The sequence below is a fragment of the Haliotis rubra genome, unplaced genomic scaffold (assembly GCF_003918875.1).
Source record: "Haliotis rubra isolate DU_JTF1 unplaced genomic scaffold, ASM391887v1 Scf100, whole genome shotgun sequence".
Lineage (NCBI taxonomy): Eukaryota > Metazoa > Mollusca > Gastropoda > Lepetellida > Haliotidae > Haliotis > Haliotis rubra.
Genome location: NW_025764893.1, coordinates 572,320 through 591,328, shown reverse-complemented (window position 1 = coordinate 591,328; position 19,009 = coordinate 572,320). Strand labels below are relative to the sequence as shown.

General features: G+C 45.9%; 1 protein-coding gene across 1 annotated transcript; it reads left to right on the top strand.

Moving 5' to 3' along the window:
* The first annotated feature begins 9,114 nt into the window (after positions 1-9,114).
* LOC124266513 lies at positions 9,115-12,039 on the top strand. The gene is made up of 2 exons (XM_046701311.1): positions 9,115-9,380; positions 11,826-12,039. Exons 1-2 carry the CDS (start codon positions 9,180-9,182, stop codon positions 12,009-12,011), a joined length of 387 nt encoding a protein of 128 aa, XP_046557267.1. The 5' UTR covers positions 9,115-9,179; the 3' UTR covers positions 12,012-12,039.
* The last annotated feature ends 6,970 nt before the right edge of the window (positions 12,040-19,009 follow it).

The window sequence follows — 19,009 nt, the reverse complement described above, 5'->3', positions numbered from 1 at the left end:
GACGCGTCGATCAAGTTCGTCCCATATAATTATGCTCGATCGGGTTAAGATCAGTCGATTTGGAAGGCCAGGGAAGTCCATTGACGTTTGCAGTGGCGAGATAGGCACCTGTTACGCGAGCTGTGTGGGGTCTAGCGTTGTCGTGTTGAAACTGCTCCCTCTGGTCAGCCTGGTGGTTTAAAAGTGGGAGGAGGTGAGGTCGCAGGATTTGGTGGAGGTAGCGATTTGCTGTAAGATTGCATTAAACCACCACTAGTTCTAATCTACCTGTGTAGGACATTTCCCCTCACACCATGACGCTCTCACCACCAAATCCGCCCACCTGCCGTTCGTGTCGACGTCGATAGACACTAGTTCTGATCTACCTGTGTAGGACATTTCCCCTCACACCATGACGCTCTCACCACCAAATACGCCCACCTGCCGTTCGTGTCGACGTCGATAGACACTAGTTCTGATCTACCTGTGTAGGACGTTTCTCCTCACACCATGACGCTCTCACCACCAAATCCGCCCACCTGCCGTTCGTGTCGACGTCGATAGACACGTTGTCTCCCATCCCTTCGTTACAGGAAGAAACGCGATTCATCGCTTAACCAAACGCGTCGCCAGTTCCCCAGGTTCCATGCCTGTACCCTGTTGCACCATTGGACACGTCGCGTCACGTATTGGTGTCAGGACAAGTCCAACGTTTGATCGATGTGCTCGAAGTCCCACTTCTTACAGCCGATTTCTGATGGTTTGGTGGAAATACTTCGAAGATCAGGCACCTGTCCTGCCGTGTCCGTTGCTGTAGCAAATCGGTGACGTAAGTGAAACACCCGGATGAATAGGTCCTGAGCAGGAGTGGTCACTCTGGGACGATCTTGGGTGGAATTGAAGCGGGAATATCGATGCCATAATTGAGATATGGTGCTGTGTTGGACGTTGAAGTGTCTTGCTGCGGCAGACTGGTACTCCCCTGCTACCAAACATCCAATGGGGATATTTCGGTCAGTAGCATTCAATCGTCACATTTTTTTAGCTTCGTTTACGTCGTACATTTCGTAATGACTTGATAAGTTGGTTTGACCTTTTATAGTGGATGTCTCTATTCATGTTTCCGACACATTGCACGTGCATAACGTGGAAAACCTTTACTGCATGCACTGTTCATGTGTCGTTTTCATTTTTCATGGCAAACGTTTACAAACACATTTTGGGATGCGTTTGAGCGTAATACACAGCAACGATATGATTAACGGGATTCAGATATAGGAATTGTCTTAATGACGATTGCTGTCAAAATATCGAAATGGACTGCTGAAAACGCTTTGGGTTTCTTTTTTGGAAGAAAGTGTATTAGTATACATAATCAAATTAAAGGAACCAACAAACAACAACCCATATTTTGACAGAAACAAATAATTCCTTTTAAACTGAAAAGGAGCCCCAGTGAGATGGGAGATTCAAAACCTGAACCTGAGGAAATCTAGACTTGCTTCATTTAGAACTTTAGCATTGCAGAAAGGGCTGGGCTGTAGGGGCGTTAATGCGGTTCAGGGGCTGTGAGACAGACTACCGGAGATAAAGGAGGACGTATATGGTATCATAGGAAAGGTTGGAATCTCTAGTTTTCCAAAATTCATTCACTGTGTAGATGTATCCCTTTATATGTAACTGTAGTGTTCTTTCCAAAATACAACTGTAACCATGGCCACGCCTGCCAAACACGTGTTGCTTAACAGTTTCAAGTCTTTAGTTTTTGTAAACTAGAGGCTCCAAGCTTTCCAACAATATCAAACGCGTCTTAGACCCATCTCCTCTATCTTGATAGCTAGCTGGAGACTGCCACTCGTCTCTGACATAGGGCTGTGTAGTAGTAAATATACTGAGTCAAAAAAGAAACTTCACATTCTTTCTTCAGGGCACTATAAAAAAACAAGAGATGGTAAGATGGTTAAATTGTTATTATTTCATTGCTGAGATCTGTGTGATGTACTCGATACACTGACAGTGCCATAATCAGTTCCATTAGGCTACACCGCCGTTCCAAAACATGGGTATACAGAATGTCAAGTCACAAGAATAAAAATGCGAAATTTCGCAGTTCAGTATCGTGTATGGCCGCCCCGCGCATTCACCACTGCCAAACACCGTCTCCTCATCGACTGCCTGATGCTTGTGAACACGTGGTTGGGGATTCTGCGCCATTGCTCTTGCAAGGCAGCGCCAAGTTCCTGCAAATTCTGAGGTTGGTTCCTAAGACCACGAAGCCTTCTCCCAAGTGCATCCCAAACGTGCTCTATTGGATTAAAGTCAGGGGACCTCGATGGCCAGTTCATGACGTTGATTCCAGCGTTTTGAAGGGAATTTCGTGCCAACATCGCGGTATGCGGCCGAGCATTATCATGCTGGAACTGTAGACCTGGGCCATGAGCCGCCATGAAAGGAACGAGTTCAGGGGGTGAGCACCTGGTCGCGGTAAGCAGCAGCTGTGAGGTTTCCACGGATGACCAGAAGTCGGGAACGGTTGTTCCCACAGAAAACACCCCACACCATGCAACTTCCGCCCCCCGAATCTGTCGACTTCCTGTACACAACATTGGGCATACCGTTCACGACGTCGTCTCCAGACTCTATGCCTGCCGTCCGCGAATCTGAGGGTAAACCTGGATTCATCGCTAAAGACGACTCGATTCCAGTCTCTCTGGGTCCATCGGAGGTGACGTTGGGCCCACAGCAGACGTTGACGTTGATGAAACGGCGTCAATATTGGCCCACGATATGGACGTCGAGAATGGAGATTGGCAGCCCGCAACCGATTTCGAATGGTCTGTGAGGACAGTCGACCTCTAAACATCTCACCCCTGGTTCGTGTAGCCGGCAGAAATCTGTCACGTAGGTGACGTAGGACGATTTGACGGTCTTCTGCTCGTGACGTCACACGTGGACGACCCGACCATGGGCGATCAGAAGTGGTGCCAGTTTGTTGTAGACGACCTCGCAAGTCATACACAGTACGACGGCTGCATCCCATTGCTCTTGCGACGTCAGTAACTGATCTTCCCGCTTGCAACATGCCAACGGCACGTTCACGTTGCACATTTAACAATCGTGGCATTTCAAGTACCGTTAGAACTGTGGTTTAAACGTGTTTTTTCAATTCTTGAGGCCAATGCAAACACGTGCATATGAAGAAAACTTCGATGCGAAGATCACATGATCGACTGCACGTGCAAAACCTGATTTGGCACTCACGTCATTTGCACGACGAATGGATGGGTTTGAGTGGGTTTTGCTAACGTTTTTCTAGAGTCGAAAGATAGGGATCCCATTTCGGATACATAGATGTATTATCATTATTTTTCAAATTACATTTTGTGAAGTTTCTTTTTTGACTCAATAATACCCGTGTTGTGATATATTGGGAGCTAATGTGTCTGACACTGAGTGATACTAATTGTACATGCAGATAGTATTTTCTACGAACTGAGGCCCTGAATTAATATGTTATGGCTCTGATGAAAGAAATCTCAAAATAAAATCTAGATTCTGTTTTCCTTTTTATACTGTTTATGGTACAGTACAACCAGAAATTATTGAGAATTTAAAGATTGTAATTTTTTTCACTCATTACTGACGTATTAAATGTGAATATAAGCAGAACATAACTCCAGATTCAAAGACAGGTGAACAGTTAGTATTTTGTCAAGTCACCATGGGCAGCAATGCAGGCTTCAATGCGGCGGGGCATACTACTGATCAAAGAAGTTAGAAAGTCGTGGTCCATGCTGTCCCAATATTGGACAACCTCTTCTTTCATTTCAGCAATATTTGTCAGATTTTTCTTATTGACGCTTCCCTTCATAAGTCCCAAAACATTTTCTATTGGATTTAGGTCAGGGCTATAGCTTGGCCAATCTAATAATGTCATATTTTGGGTCCGAAACCAGGCCTGTGAATGCTTTGAACGATGTTTTGGGTCGTTGTCCTGCTGGAAAATCAAAACATTTCCATAGAACATGTGAGCAGTTGGAAGTAAATGTCCCTCGAGAATATCTATGTACCGCTCACTGTTCATATTCCCTTCAAATACACAGAGGGGCGTTGCCCCTAAAACAGATATGCCACCCCACACGTTAAATTTCGGACTGAACTTTGGGCGCTGATACAAAGGTTTTTCAGTTTGTTTGGTCCAGAATTTCAGTGTATTATGAAACTGCCACACAGAACTTTCATCTGAGAAAATCACATTGTCCCAGTTAAAATTTCTATGCTGTAAGCATCAGTTCAACCTTCGCTCCTTTTGTTCAGGTTTCATGATCGGTGATGGAATTCCTCGACTTTCTGCCAACCCATTGCATGCAGCTCAGTTCTAATTGTCTCCTTACAGACAACCACAGCTCCTCTATCAATCATATCCAGCCTTAAGTTTTCTAAACTCCTTCGTTTGTTTTTAGAAACAAGAATATTAAGCCGCCTCCTGTCACCGACAATCAATTTTCTGGGTCTACCTGCGCCTCCCTGGTGCTCAATGCCATATCCATTTGCAATATTTTTCAAAACACGATAAACAGTGGACAAAGGGATGCCTGTTCTACTTGAAATCACTTTAGCTGATCTGATGTCCTTGTTGTAATACTCTAAAATCATCTTCCTCTTCTCCAAATCATCCATACTGAGGATCACTGAAAATGTCGCCTGCTAGCAAATAAACAAAAGGGGGATTACTCTGCACAAACCTATGAAAAAGGATTAACGGAGTTGTCTCTCTTGAATGAAACCAAGCACTTGATAGCTGGTCAAGGTTGTTTATACTAGAAATCCAATTAAACATATTCCTAAAATTCTCAATAATTTTTGGTCGTACTATATGTATGCCGTTTTATCAACTAGTTGGAAAGTGAAACAACCACTGTGAATGGACGTCTGTATTGTTTTGAACTTAAACACTGGAGATAATCACAAAACTTCAAACCCTTACGAATTATACTGGTTCTCAAAAAGAGTGTGAGTGAGTTTGGTTTTACGCCGCTTTTAGCAATATTCCAGCAATACCATGGTGTGGGACACGAGTAATGGGCTGTACACATTGTACCCATCTGGTGAATCGAACCCAGGTCTTCGGCGTGACGAGCAAACTCTTTAACCACTAGGCTACCCCACGCCCTTCTCAAAAGGAATATTGCAACAGGTATCCTTTGAGCAGCATGTTGCTGCATGTATACCGGTAATACCGCGCAGTCCAACTGTGTGGTCGCCTTATAACGGGGTCTGATCTATGTACACATACATCTGCTCGTCTGGCAATCATAACACATGATTGTAGGAACATTTATCAGTAATTTCCTCTTCAGGGTCACTCGGAGTCTTTGATGTTTTGTACTGTTATCAAGTATTGGCATATGGCATTATGTAATAATATGTATTTTGAACTTTGGATGAATGTAGGCTACACACTTGTTGGAGTGAGTGAGTGAGTTCGGTTTTACGCCGCTTTTAGCAATGTTCCAGCAATATCACGGCGGGGGACACCAGAAATGGGCTTCACACATTGTACGTGGGGAATCGAACCCGGGCCTTCGGCGTGACGAGCGAACGCTTTAACCACTAGGCTACCCCACCGCCCCACACACTTGTTGGAGATATTTTAGGCATCAGTCACTGATCCATATTGACATGTATAAAATATCGGCTTGAATCTCCTTCCCGGTTTTATGCAATAAAGGCGTGCATGTGCTAACTTTGCGAGCTCTAATTCATTAGACCCGTGAAGATCCGGGTTAGAATTGATCTTGTAGTGGTTAAAGCGTTCGCTCGTCACGCCGAAGACCCGGGTTCGATTCCCCACGTACAATGTGTGAAGCCCATTTCTGGTGTCCCCCGCCGTGATATTGCTGGAATATTGCTAAAAGCTGCGTAAAACCAAACTCACTCACTCACTTATATATGCAGCAATTACTGCAAATATAGCCACATTGGTTGAATTGAAATGTAAGATGTATATTCATGGGGGGTACAGTGTTGGAATTCGTTTGGCAGAGTTCCGTCCCTCAGGCGTACCAGGATACGCTAGTCATAGACTCGAATCTTAGATTCGCCTTCTCCATGACATTGTCCATCACCCCAGAGCTGTTGGTTTCAACAAATTGATAAATCCCACAGTTTCAGTGGGATTTTGGATTTCTTATACAGTGAAGTAACTGCTAAATAGGGCGCTTAACCAAAACATTCACTATAAAATGGTTGACAAATTAAACATACAATCACACATTGGAAAAAATACTGCATTTTCCGACACAATAGCGGACCAAAAAATCTTTGTCCCATTTTTCAGACAATTAAACAAAGTCTGTTACATAACAGTACATGGCCAATAGAATAGATCGGCAGTAATAATGACACACGTGTTTGGTTATCAAGCTGTAATTGTGAATATAAAGGCATCATTGACTGACACGTGTTTAATTTCGTCCATTGTGGCAATTTCCCAGTTGGATATTTCCGGTAGACTAACAACCAGGATGTCGCTAATGAACATGTAACACATGTTATGTTTCGATTTACACTTGCTCAGTAAAGTACAGATTCTAGTACTAACCCACTGAGAGTGTAGACCGCCTCCGTGGTGTAGTCGTTAGAGCGTCCGCCCGGAGAGCGGAAGGTCGCGGAACACTCAGGGGCAAAAGAAACGATACCAAACTTTTAAAATGATAATTTGTGTTTGGACTTTGATGTTTTGAGTATCTATGGCTAGAAACATTCAACCGAACACAGCAAAGCTGACTCAATGAAACAGCGATGCACGTGCAAAGTAAGAACCCAGAAAAATGAACTTATTCACGATAGTTTCGTGCACGTGCACACATGACACACGTGACAAATATTCGGTATAAAAGCACGTGAAAATGTTTATGGACATCCACATTTTACGATTACATTTGCGACCATGCCGAGATTATCGCAAGAAGAGAGAGAAAGGGCAATTGGCATGATCCAGCTTGGCGCTACCCACAATCACGTCGCCAGGATCTTCGGTTGTAGCCGACTTACAATAACCAGGCTGATGGCCCGTTACAGACAGACAAGCAGGACACAGGACAGGCCGAGGAGTGGCAGACCTCGGGTCACGACCCCAGCTGAAGACCGGTACTTGCGTACCCTGCATTTGCGCAACCGATTCTTCACAGTGACATCATCAGCATCGACTGCGCTGGGTCATCGTATCAGCCGAAGGACGGTGTCCAGGAGACTTCGTCAGCATGGTATCCGAGCCTACAGACCCTACCGTGGTGTAGCACTGAGGCGCCTCCATCGACGTCGACGTGTGAGATGGGCACGTATCGTTCAAGGTTGGCAGCGCAGACAATGGGACAGAGTCTTGTTTACTGATGAGAGCAGATACCTCCTGAACAGACCTGACGGCAGGACACGAGTGCATCGACGCAGAGGAGAGCGGACGGCACGTTGCTGCGTGCAGGAGGTTGAGCCGTTTGGCGGTGGTGGCGTTATGGTGTGGGGGGATATGTGGTGACAGAAAGACAGATCTGGTTGTTGTCGATGGGAATTTGAATGGGCAGCGTTATATCGACCAAGTCCTTCGGCCAGTTGTTCTACCCTTCCTACAACAGAATCCAAGAACCGTATTTCAACAGGACAACGCCCCATGTCACACAGCTCAACGTGTTCAAGGCTTTCTCAACGCCAACAACGTTGTTGTCCTGCCATGGCCATCACGCTCTCCGGATCTTTCACCCATTGAGCATTTGTGGGACCATCTTGGGAGACAGATTCGTGCCAGACAGGTCGCCCCAGTGAACAGACAAACCCTTATCCAAGCTTTGAGGGAGGAGTGGAACAGGATACCTCCTCACGTGATCAGACGTCTGACCTCATCTGTTCGACGTCGTGTTAGAGCCTGCATCGATGCCGGTGGTGACCACACTCGATATTGACTCGCAGGAGTGTCTCTGTGTCACAGACATTGACGTATCTCATCTTACTGGAGTGATCGAATACAGGACATATGAATATTATGTGTTTTTTTGCAACTATCTCAAACAATTATTGGCCTCGATTAATGAATTTGATTTTCCATGCTCCTCACCTATTTGTCTTCTAATTACAACATTGATTTTCTGTTTATCTTTTGTCATCTTTTATTAATTAGCCTCAATAATATGGTATCGTTTCTTTTGCCCCTGAGTGTATAAAAGCACCCCCATCACAGCCTGCCATGGAGACACTGGACCAAACATACGCAATACAGCCCATGCAAGTCTAGAATACGTGACTAGATTACTAGTTTCAATGACAATTAAGAAAATCTGTGGGTTCCCTTTATTATATGTTTTAAATATGACTTAGGAATGATTTTTCTTTTGTAAAAACTGTTCAGTTCAGAGTCTAGTATTGATGTTAGTCTACGTTCAACACAACCATCAGGACTATCAAGACTATTCCCTCCCGCCCCCCGATGATGATGATTTAAGGGGGGTCACCCATTTTGTTCTGGGGAGGCAGGGGGGGTCATCAATTCTGTACATAGAAATTTTGAAAACATAAGGCTAAATATTATGGGGGTGGGGGTCATTGATTTTGTACATGATATGAATGGCGGGGTAACTTACTTTGCACATATAATTTAGTGTGCGTGTGTGTGTGTGTGTGTGTGTGGTGGGGGGTCATTCACCTCCCCACTAGCCATAAATTATGAACTGTCCCTTATGTGTCAGTGAAGATGACCGATAGTGTCACATGTAGTCGGACGTCGGTCAGCCACCTCCCTGCGCTGGACAGCGTCCACTACATCTTCAGATGTGGCATCTTCGGCGCTACTTCAACCTAGTGGTCGAAGCGTTAATTATTAAGAATTCGCTGTTTACGTATATAGAAAAATCAGTTGCTATCAGGTTATCTAGGGTTCGCCGTTTTCATATATTGGAAAATTGAAACTGAAAAAAATCGGATTATATAAGTTTCGCTGTTTTCATATATTGAAAAGTTGAAATTGAAAAATTCGGATTATCTAGGTTCCCTCTTTTCTGGAAAATTGAAATTGAAATTTTCTGATTATTTAAGTTTCGTTGTTTACATATATTGAAACAGACCATAACGCTTTAATGACCGTAATGATGTGGCTGGTATAAACACAGCATTAAGTAGCTGCTCGCACACACGCTGAACTCAGCGACCTGATGATGCTTGTAGTTGTAGGGCTCCTGGTGCTGGTGGGCGTTACCCCGGGGATCAGCGGGTTCTGTGTGGTGGACGGGGTGGTCCGTGACGACTTCGAAGAGTGGGAGTCAGGATGTGATGCCTGCTTTTGTCAGGAAGGGGAGATAATCTGTGACAACATCTGCTACGACGTCGAACACATGGACAACCCCTGTTATAATGTAAGTGAGTTTTGTTTTACGCCGCTTTTAGCAGCATTCCAGCAATATCACGGCGGGGGACACCAGAAATGGGCTTCAGACATTGAACCCATGTGGGGAATTCGGCGTGACAAGCGAACGCTTTATACAAAGCAACTGTACTCCGTAATTTTAGAGTGGAGACGTCATTTCTGCTATATCGACGTCATGCACGTGTGGGCGTGCGCGTGTTTGCGCGTACTAGTCCGAACTAATGCCGGATTGATATTACTAGCCCACCATAAAACATACCGCAGCTTTTAATATGCACTCCTCACTTGAAACACTATTCCGATCTGACCAGTGCTTGTTGAGTGAGTGAGTCTAGTTTTACGCCGCACCTAGCAATATTCCAGCTATATATGGCGGCGGTCTGTAAATAATCGAGTCTTGACCAGACAATCCAGTGATCAACAGCATGAACATCGATCTACGCAATTGGGAACCGATGAACCAGCGAGCCTGACCACCCGAACCTGTTAGTCGCCTCTTACGACAAGTATGAGTTACTGAAGGTTCATTCTAACCCGGACCTTCACGGGTTCCAGTGCTTATTAAACGTAAGAGTAACAAAAAGTACCATTTTTAAACCGTTTTGGGATATGAAGCGGCGTTAGACGATTCTTATTATATCCATCACTAGATTGTTTGGTCATACGAACGTATTAATATATATGTGTAATGAATTCGCCACGCCCTTTATTGCTGTACCAGAATGTTCATTAATGTTTTATTTGTTTTGGTTTGCGCATTCATCAATATTCCAGCTATATGACGGCGTTCTGTATATAATCATCTCGGGGCCAGACAATCAAGTGTCCATCGAGCTAAGCAGTAACATGCATCAATCAAGTAAGCGAACGGCGAAGATCGTTAGAATTGGTCTTCAGTAACCCTTACTTGTCATAAGAGGCAATTAACGGGATCGGATGGTGAGACTTGTTGGGTTAGTTGACACATGTCCTCGTATCTCAATTGCGTTGATTGATGCTCATGCTGCTGATCACTGGATAGTCTGGTCCTGGGCCTAGATTTTCGAAGTTCTCTTAGAGCTAAGATAGTCGTAAGTTAATGTTAATGCATGGCACTTACGACTAACTTAGCGCTAAGAGAGCTTCGAAAATCCAAGCCCTGGATATTTACAGACCTACGTCATATAGCTGCAATATTGCTGAGTGCGGCGTTTAACAACAAACAGCAAACAAACAAACAAACAAAGAAACAAAACCAAGTGAGCGAACCTGATCAGCCATCCCGTAAGTCGACACGACAAGTATGGGTTGCTGAAGATTGATTCCAACCGGAATATTTGTGACATTACATTAATGTCAGCAAGGAATAATTGTTTTATTCTCATTAATGTAATAATTTACAGTATCTCCCGTGGAGTCAAATAATACAATAGATAATAAATTGAAACAATAGAACAACAGATAGCCCAGGGGAAGTCTGGAACAGACAGTATCACGATTAGTTGTCTTTACAAGTGACCTTTCTGAAAGGCCAGTGTCAATATTGTGACGACTAAAGGTCGGATGTAATTAAAAAACCCACTTTGTCTGTCTCCGGGTGTAATTATGTGAAACAGACAGAATTTGTGTGCTTGGTAATTTCGTAATTATCTTTTGTCGCAAACGCCTTTGTGTTGTGGATAACGTTGAGGCCTTGCTTGACGCCAACTGCTTAAATGCGAAACTGGTAACAGCATACAATGATATAAGCGGCCGGGCAAAAAGTACTTTACCATTCTCCGTATACTCTTCCATACGTGATGTCCCATGTGGTGATATAGCAGGAGTATTTCTAAACTCACTCACTCACATATCCACACATTCCCTTTGGACCTGTGAAGATCCGGGTTAGAATTGGTCTTCAGCAACGCATGCGTGTCATAAGCCCATTGTCTTATGGCTGAAATATTGTTGAGGGGCTTTCTATACAAATCAATCCAAATATATGTTAATTAGAGACTGGACCCAATGTTAAAGACCCAAGTAATCAGTGAGTGAGTATGGTTCTAGGCCGCATTTACTAATATTCCAGAAATTACACGGAGGAGGGCACCAGATATGGACTTCATGCGGGGATTCGAACCCAATTGAACTAGGCTACCCAACGGTCCCACCTAATAAATCATAGGCGGATCCAGAAATTTTCAAGTGGGGTGTGTGTGTCAGGGGGTACCTGAACCCCACCTTGGCTCTGCCATTGCAAAACATTAACTTTAATGTGGTCTTTAGTCATTTTCAAAAGGGGGGTTCGAACCCCCTGAAACACCCTCCTCTCCTCTCTCTCTCTCTCTCTCTCTCTCTCTGGATCCGCAACTGTAAATACATTACGTACAACAGAGATGTATGTTTCACTCTATGACAATGTTTTTGACATAAGACATACTCGAATATGAAATTAACTTTGCTACAATTTCAGAAAACCTGGGACCTCTGCGAGGAGTATGGCTGCTACAACATATGGGACGAACCTTATCCATTCGCGCTGGTCCATGATCTTCCTATTGTGCCGCTAGGGGACATCACAGTCCAAGCCCCGGGTCATCAGTCCTGCACCTGTGAGATGGGGTATCCCTACGTTTGGTGTCTGGCGAGTCGACTGTGAATTCAATAAAGTTAAACAATATATGACACTCCATACTCGATTGGTTATTTCGGTCTGTTGGGCGGTGGGGGGAGCCAAGTGGTTAAAGTGTTCGTTCGTCATACCAAAGACCCGTTTTCGATTCCCCACATGGATACAATGTGTGAAGCCCATTTCTGGTGTCCACCGTGATATTGCTGGAATACTGATAGCGGCGTAACATCAAACTCACTCACTGACTATTTCGGTCTGTTGAACGTGCTCAGACACGTGACTATCACGTGACAAACCCCAACTAACTCGTGACACAACCGGGTTATACCGGGACAAGCCGAATAACGAGATGACAAAAACGAGATTCTTATACCGTTTTCAAGCATATATACTGAGAGAAACAAATAAAGGATCACAGGAACATTCAAGCGTTCTTTTAATATTTTCCAGTTTTCATCATCAGCTTTGAATAGCGCTGTGGTGATGAAAACTGGACAGTAATAAAGGAACGCTGGAATTTTCCTGTGATCCTTTATTTGTTTTCTCTTAGTATATCAAGCCGAATAACGACGGAGGCTACGGAAAGGGGCGGATGGTGACGAATGACCCCAACTCTATTCTCGAAGTTGTCGTGATCCATTTTTAAACCATAACTGTCTTTCTACAAATCAAAGTCACGTGATATCTCAAGTGTGCCAAGCCGGGGAATCTAAATGCGACTTATTTACAGGTGACTTGAGTAAGTGAGTGAGTTTAATTTTACGCCGCACCCAGCATTGTACCAGCTATATATGGCAGCAGTCTGTAAATAATCGAGTCTGGACCAGACAATCCATCGATCTACAGCACGAGCATCGATCTGCGTAATTGGGAACCGATGACATGTGTCAACCAAGTCAGCGAGCCTGACCACCCGATCCCGTTAGTCGCCTCGTACGACAAGCATAGTCGCCTTTTGTGGCAAGCATGGGTTGCTGAAGACCTATTCTACCCCGGATCTTCAAGGGTCAAAGGTGACGTGAACGCTGCGAGAAAAATCATTGCACTTATATAATGACGTGCATTCTCGTGTGGATATAATCAATTGGACTCCCAAACATCTTCGTGTTCAGAAACCGTTCCTGATATCAACACTCCCTGTTGGTGCGTTCCCACATACATTTTACATATGGGATCTTGATGGTGGTGGTGTTGGTGGAATTGGGTTTAACGTCGTTCTTGAGAATATTTCGTACATATGACGACGTTATGGGATCTTGAAAAGATCCCATATCACGGAGGTTATGGTTACTGCAAGAACATGCTTATTATTCATCTGAGACAAAGTCTTTCCTGACGAACACCTGGTGTCACCGCTGTTTTCCATTTCACGCCCAATATAATTTGTTTCTCTGTAAAATTGAGACTGGTTATATTCCAGCATTGACATATGTATATCTACAACAATGTTTGTACGACCAGATTATTGGTTGATAGGAACATATGGTGTTAAATAAAGACTTGTGTTCTTGTAGCATCCGGTGTCTACTTGGCTTGGCTATTTTGTTTTCAGGAAATAATCACCACAAAATCTGCTGTACATGGTGTGGAACACGTCACGTGGTTGCTGACAGGTAGATGGTGTACCGTGGTCGGGGACAGAGAGATGGTGTACCGTGGTCGGGGACAGGGAGATGATGTACCGTGGTAGGGGACAGGGAGATGATGTACCATGGTAGGGGACAGGGAGATGGTGTACCGTGGTCGGGGACAGGGAGATGGTGTACCGTGGTAGGGGACAGGGAGATGGTGTACCGTGGTCGGGGACAGGGAGATGGTGTACCGTGGTCGGGGACAGGGAGATGGTGTACCGTGGTCGGGGACAGGGAGATGATGTACCGTGGTCGGGGACAGGGAGATGGTGTACCGTGGTCGGGGACAGGGAGATGGTGTACCGTGGTCGGGGACAGGGAGATGGTGTACCGTGGTCGGGGACAGGGAGATGGTGTACCGTGGTCGGGGACAGGGAGATGGTGTACCGTGGTCGGGGACAGGAGATGGTGTACCGTGGTCGGGGACAGGGGAGATGATGTACCGTGGTCGGGGACAGGGAGATGGTGGTACCAGGAGATGGTGTGTACCGTGGTCGGGGACAGGGAGATGGTGTACCGTGGTCGGGGACAGGGGAGATGTACCGTGGTCGGGGACAGGGAGATGGTGTACCGTGGTCGGGGACAGGGAGATGATGTACCATGGTAGGGGACAGGGAGATGGTGTACCGTGGTCGGGGACAGGGAGATGATGTACCGTGGTAGGGACAGGGAGATGGTGTACCGTGGTCGGGGACAGGGAGATGGTGTACCGTGGTCGGGGACAGGGAGATGGTGTACCGTGGTCGGGGACAGGGAGATGGTGTACCGTGGTCGGGGACAGGGAGATGGTGTACCGTGGTCGGGGACAGGGAGATGGTGTACCGTGGTCGGGGACAGGGAGATGGTGTACCGTGGTCGGGGACAGGGAGATGGTGTACCGTGGTCGGGGACAGGGAGATGGTGTACCGTGGTCGGGGACAGGGAGATGGTGTACCGTGGTCGGGGACAGGGAGATGGTGTACCGTGGTAGGGGACAGGGAGATGGTGTACCGTGGTCGGGGACAGGGAGATGGTGTACCGTGGTCGGGGACAGGGAGATGGTGTACCGTGGTCGGGGACAGGGAGATGGTGTACCATGGTCGGGGACAGGGAGATGGTGTACCGTGGTCGGGGACAGGGAGATGATGTACCGTGGTCGGGGACAGGGAGATGGTGTACCGTGGTCGGGGACAGGGAGATGGTGTACCATGGTCGGGGACAGGGGAGATGGTGTACCGTGGTCGGGGACAGGGAGATGGTGTACCGTGGTCGGGGACAGGGAGATGGTGTACCGTGGTCGGGGACAGGGAGATGGTGTACCGTGGTCGGGGACAGGGAGATGATGTACCGTGGTCGGGGACAGGGAGATGGTGTACCGTGGTCGGGGACAGGGAGATGGTGTACCGTGGTCAGGGGACAGGGAGATGGTGTACCGTGGTCGGGGACAGGGAGATGGTGTACCGTGGTCGGGGACAGGGAGATGGTGTACCGTGGTCGGGGACAGGGAGATGGTGTACCGTGGTCGGGGACAGGGAGATGGTGTACCGTGGTCGGGGACAGGAGAGATGGTGTACCGTGGTAGGGGACAGGGAGATGGTGTACCGTGGTCGGGGACAGGGAGATGGTGTACCGTGGTCGGGGACAGGGAGATGGTGTACCGTGGTCGGGGACAGGGAGATGATGTACCGTGGTCGGGGACAGGGAGATGGTGTACCGTGGTCGGGGACAGGGAGATGGTGTACCGTGGTCGGGGACAGGGAGATGATGTACCGTGGTCGGGGACAGGGAGATGGTGTACCGTGGTCGGGGACAGGGAGATGGTGTACCGTGGTCGGGGACAGGAGATGGTGTACCGTGGTCGGGGACAGGGAGATGGTGTACCGTGGTCGGGGACAGGGAGATGGTGTACCGTGGTCGGGGACAGGGAGATGGTGTACCGTGGTCGGGGACAGGGAGATGATGTACCGTGGTAGGGGACAGGGAGATGGTGTACCGTGGTCGGGGACAGGGAGATGGTGTACCGTGGTCGGGGACAGGGAGATGGTGTACCGTGGTCGGGGACAGGGAGATGGTGTACCGTGGTCGGGGACAGGGAGATGATGTACCGTGGTCGGGACAGGAGATGATGTACCGTGGTGGTGGGACAGGGAGATGGTGTACCGTGGTCGACAGGGAGATGATGTACCGTGGTCGGGGACAGGGGAGATGGTGTACCGTGGTCGGGGACAGGGGAGATGATGTACCGTGGTCGGGGACAGGGGGTGTACCGTGGTCGGGGACAGGGAGATGGTGTACCGTGGTGTGGTAGGGGACAGGGGAGATGGTGTACCGTGGTCGGGGACAGGGAGATGATGTACCGTGGTCGGGGACAGGGAGATGATGTACCGTGTTGGGGACAGGGAGATGATGTACCGTGGTAGGGGACAGGGAGATGATGTACCGTGGTCAGGGACAGGGAGATGATGTACCATGGTAGGGGACAAGGAGATGATGTACCGTGGTAGGGGACAGGGAGATGGTGTAGCGTGGTCGGGGACAGGGAGATGGTGTAGCGTGGTAGGGGACAAGGAGATGATGTAGCGTGGTAGGGGACAAGGAGATGATGTACCGTGGTAGGGGACAGGGAGATGGTGTAGCGTGGTAGGGGACAGGGAGATGGTGTACCGTGGTAGGGGACAGGGAGATGATGTAGCGTGGTAGGGGACAGGGAGATGATGTACCGTGGTAGGGGACAGGGAGATGGTGTACCGTTTTTCGGAATCGGTTCACAAAGCGACCTTTGTCCAAACAAACAAACTTCTGTTTGAAGTACATTCCAGACTTCCAGGAACGAACACCATAACGAGCATTCACGCGATAGATGGCGAGAACCCACGAGAAAACAACGCCATCTTGTTTCTTTGCCTCCTTAACAGTCACTGCATATATAAAAAATTAGGCTGGGAACTAATTTCTCTAACAACCATCCAGTGTGTACTCAATCGATTGGTAATGGGTGATGTAAGTGCAGCAGTAATTATTGTCATGTCCCGGTTCTCACGACGGGATCACGTATCTACAGTTAACCCAGATATCAAGAGGCTGGCTGTCATATGGGAATAAGGACACATCTCATCCTTCTCGGCATTGCAATCATTCCCAGTATAGCTCGCTCCTCTGGATACGAGTTTGTCCTCAAAATGTGTTTGCTGTCGTATATCGTGCTCAGTAATATTCCACCTTTATGACGTTTGCTTATCAACATTCAGTTTAAGATCAAGAAAACCAGTGACTGATATTATGAGCATTAGCCTAACCCGGTCACGAAGCCACGTAATGTCGCAAGGACGCTGCTAAACCTAACCGCCACATCCTCTTGTCAGGTGTGGTGAGATGAAAGATGAAATAACGCTTATACAACTACACAATGTGTGTGTATGTGTGTGTGTGTGTGCGTGCGTGCGTGGAAAAATGCCGGTTTGTATAGTGTTACCTACGCCACTAGGATATAGTCCACCCATAGCCACTAAGCCATATTGTTTTCTTTTCAAGCCAGTACTGCCTGTAATGCAAACGCCCGAGTGAGTGAGTGAGTATAGTTTTTACGCCACTTTCAGTAATATTCCAGAAATATCACGGCGGGCTTCACACATTGTACCCATGTGGGGAATCGAACCCGGATCTTCCGCGTGACAAGCCAACGCTTTAGCCACTAGGCTATCCCACTGCCCCTCAAACGCTCGAAATGAAGCAAGTCTTGATTTTCTCAGGTTCATATCCCTTCTCAATGGGGCTCTTTTTTTTATTTGAATGGAGCTCTTTGTTTCTCCCAGATGGTTCTTAGAAATCTTTTGAAGCTACAGTTGACACTTTGAACTTTTTTGCTGATATCTCAGGTCTTAAGATTAACTATGATAATATGGATAGGGGCAAGAAAGAACAGTTCAATCAGATACTTACCTTGTTTAAACGTGCAATGGAATCCAGACTATTTCAAGCTCCTAGGTGTAACAGTTTCAACAGATTTAAATGTTATGGCTAGAAAGAATTTTGCAAATAAATTATTTAAGATTCAGTTAATTATCAACAGGTGAAAAGAAAAGAATAATCACACCACTTGGTAGAATTGCTATTATAAAATCATTACTAATTTCAAAATTGAATTATCTCTTTCTTACTCTCCCAAGCAGTTAGATAATAATACAGTTAATCGAAAACTGATGTCTGTTGAGAGGGGAGCCAAGTGTTATTACTATGTTTTGACTGCATCTGATGTTAACTTAAAATTCAAGAATGAGTGGGAGGATTGTATGCTTGCTGAACTTGAATGGGAAAAATATTTTAAAAACCTTTAAAGACTTCAAGGGATACTAAACTTCGATGGTTTCAGTTCAGGATTATACATTCTATTCTATCAACTAATTCATTTTAAGTACAATGTGTGAAGCCCATTGCTGGAACATTGCTAAAAGCGGCGTTAAACCCAACTCACTCACTCATTTTTATTTAAGATCAAATTAGCTGAAAGCAACTTACGTACCTTTTGCCAATGTGAGGTTGAAACACTCTCCCACTTGTTTTGGTATTGTGAACATGTGCAAACTTTTTGGAGATGTTTTCTAGAATTATTGAATGATAAATGTCAACATGTTCACAACATGAAATTGGACCTGCAACTTACTGTGTTTGGAATGAGAACAAATGTATATACTGATGATGTATTTCATTTAATATTGTTGTTAGCTAAATTCTTCATATATAATTGTATGGTATTTAAAACTACTCTTAGTTTTTAAACATTTTATACATTATTTAAAACATAGGTGCTTTATTGAAAAGAATATATCCTTCAGTAAAAGTGAACAAGATAAGTTTTATAAAAAATGGATGTTATATCATGATTTTGCAAATTTTCTGAAATCTTTCTTCTTCTTCCCTAATGAAGAAAAGCTAAAGGGTGATTGAACATGAACTTAAACAAACTTACTGTAATTATTTGAAACTTGCAAGTGTGATTGGTGAGTGAATGTGTTGTGGTGAATTAATGAAAAATCTCATTTCCGGCGTCCCCCGCCGTGATATTGCTGGAATATTGCTAAAGGCGGCGCAAAATCATGCACACTCACTCACTCTGGTTAGGGGGCGGTGGGGTAGCCTAGTGGTTAAAGCCATCGCTCCCCACGCCGAAGACCCAGGTTCGATTCCCCACGTGGATAAAATGTATGACGTCCCCCTCCGTGATTTTGCTTCAATATTGATAAAAGCGGCTTAAAACCATATTCACTCACTAACTCTGGATAGGCACTCTATCCACTTGACCACACAGTACGTTTTTGCACATATTGCGACTGCAAATAACAACTGTTGTATAGATTTGAGACTGTTGTATAGATTTGATAGAACATGAGACTGCTTTTAAATACTTTGTAAATAAGA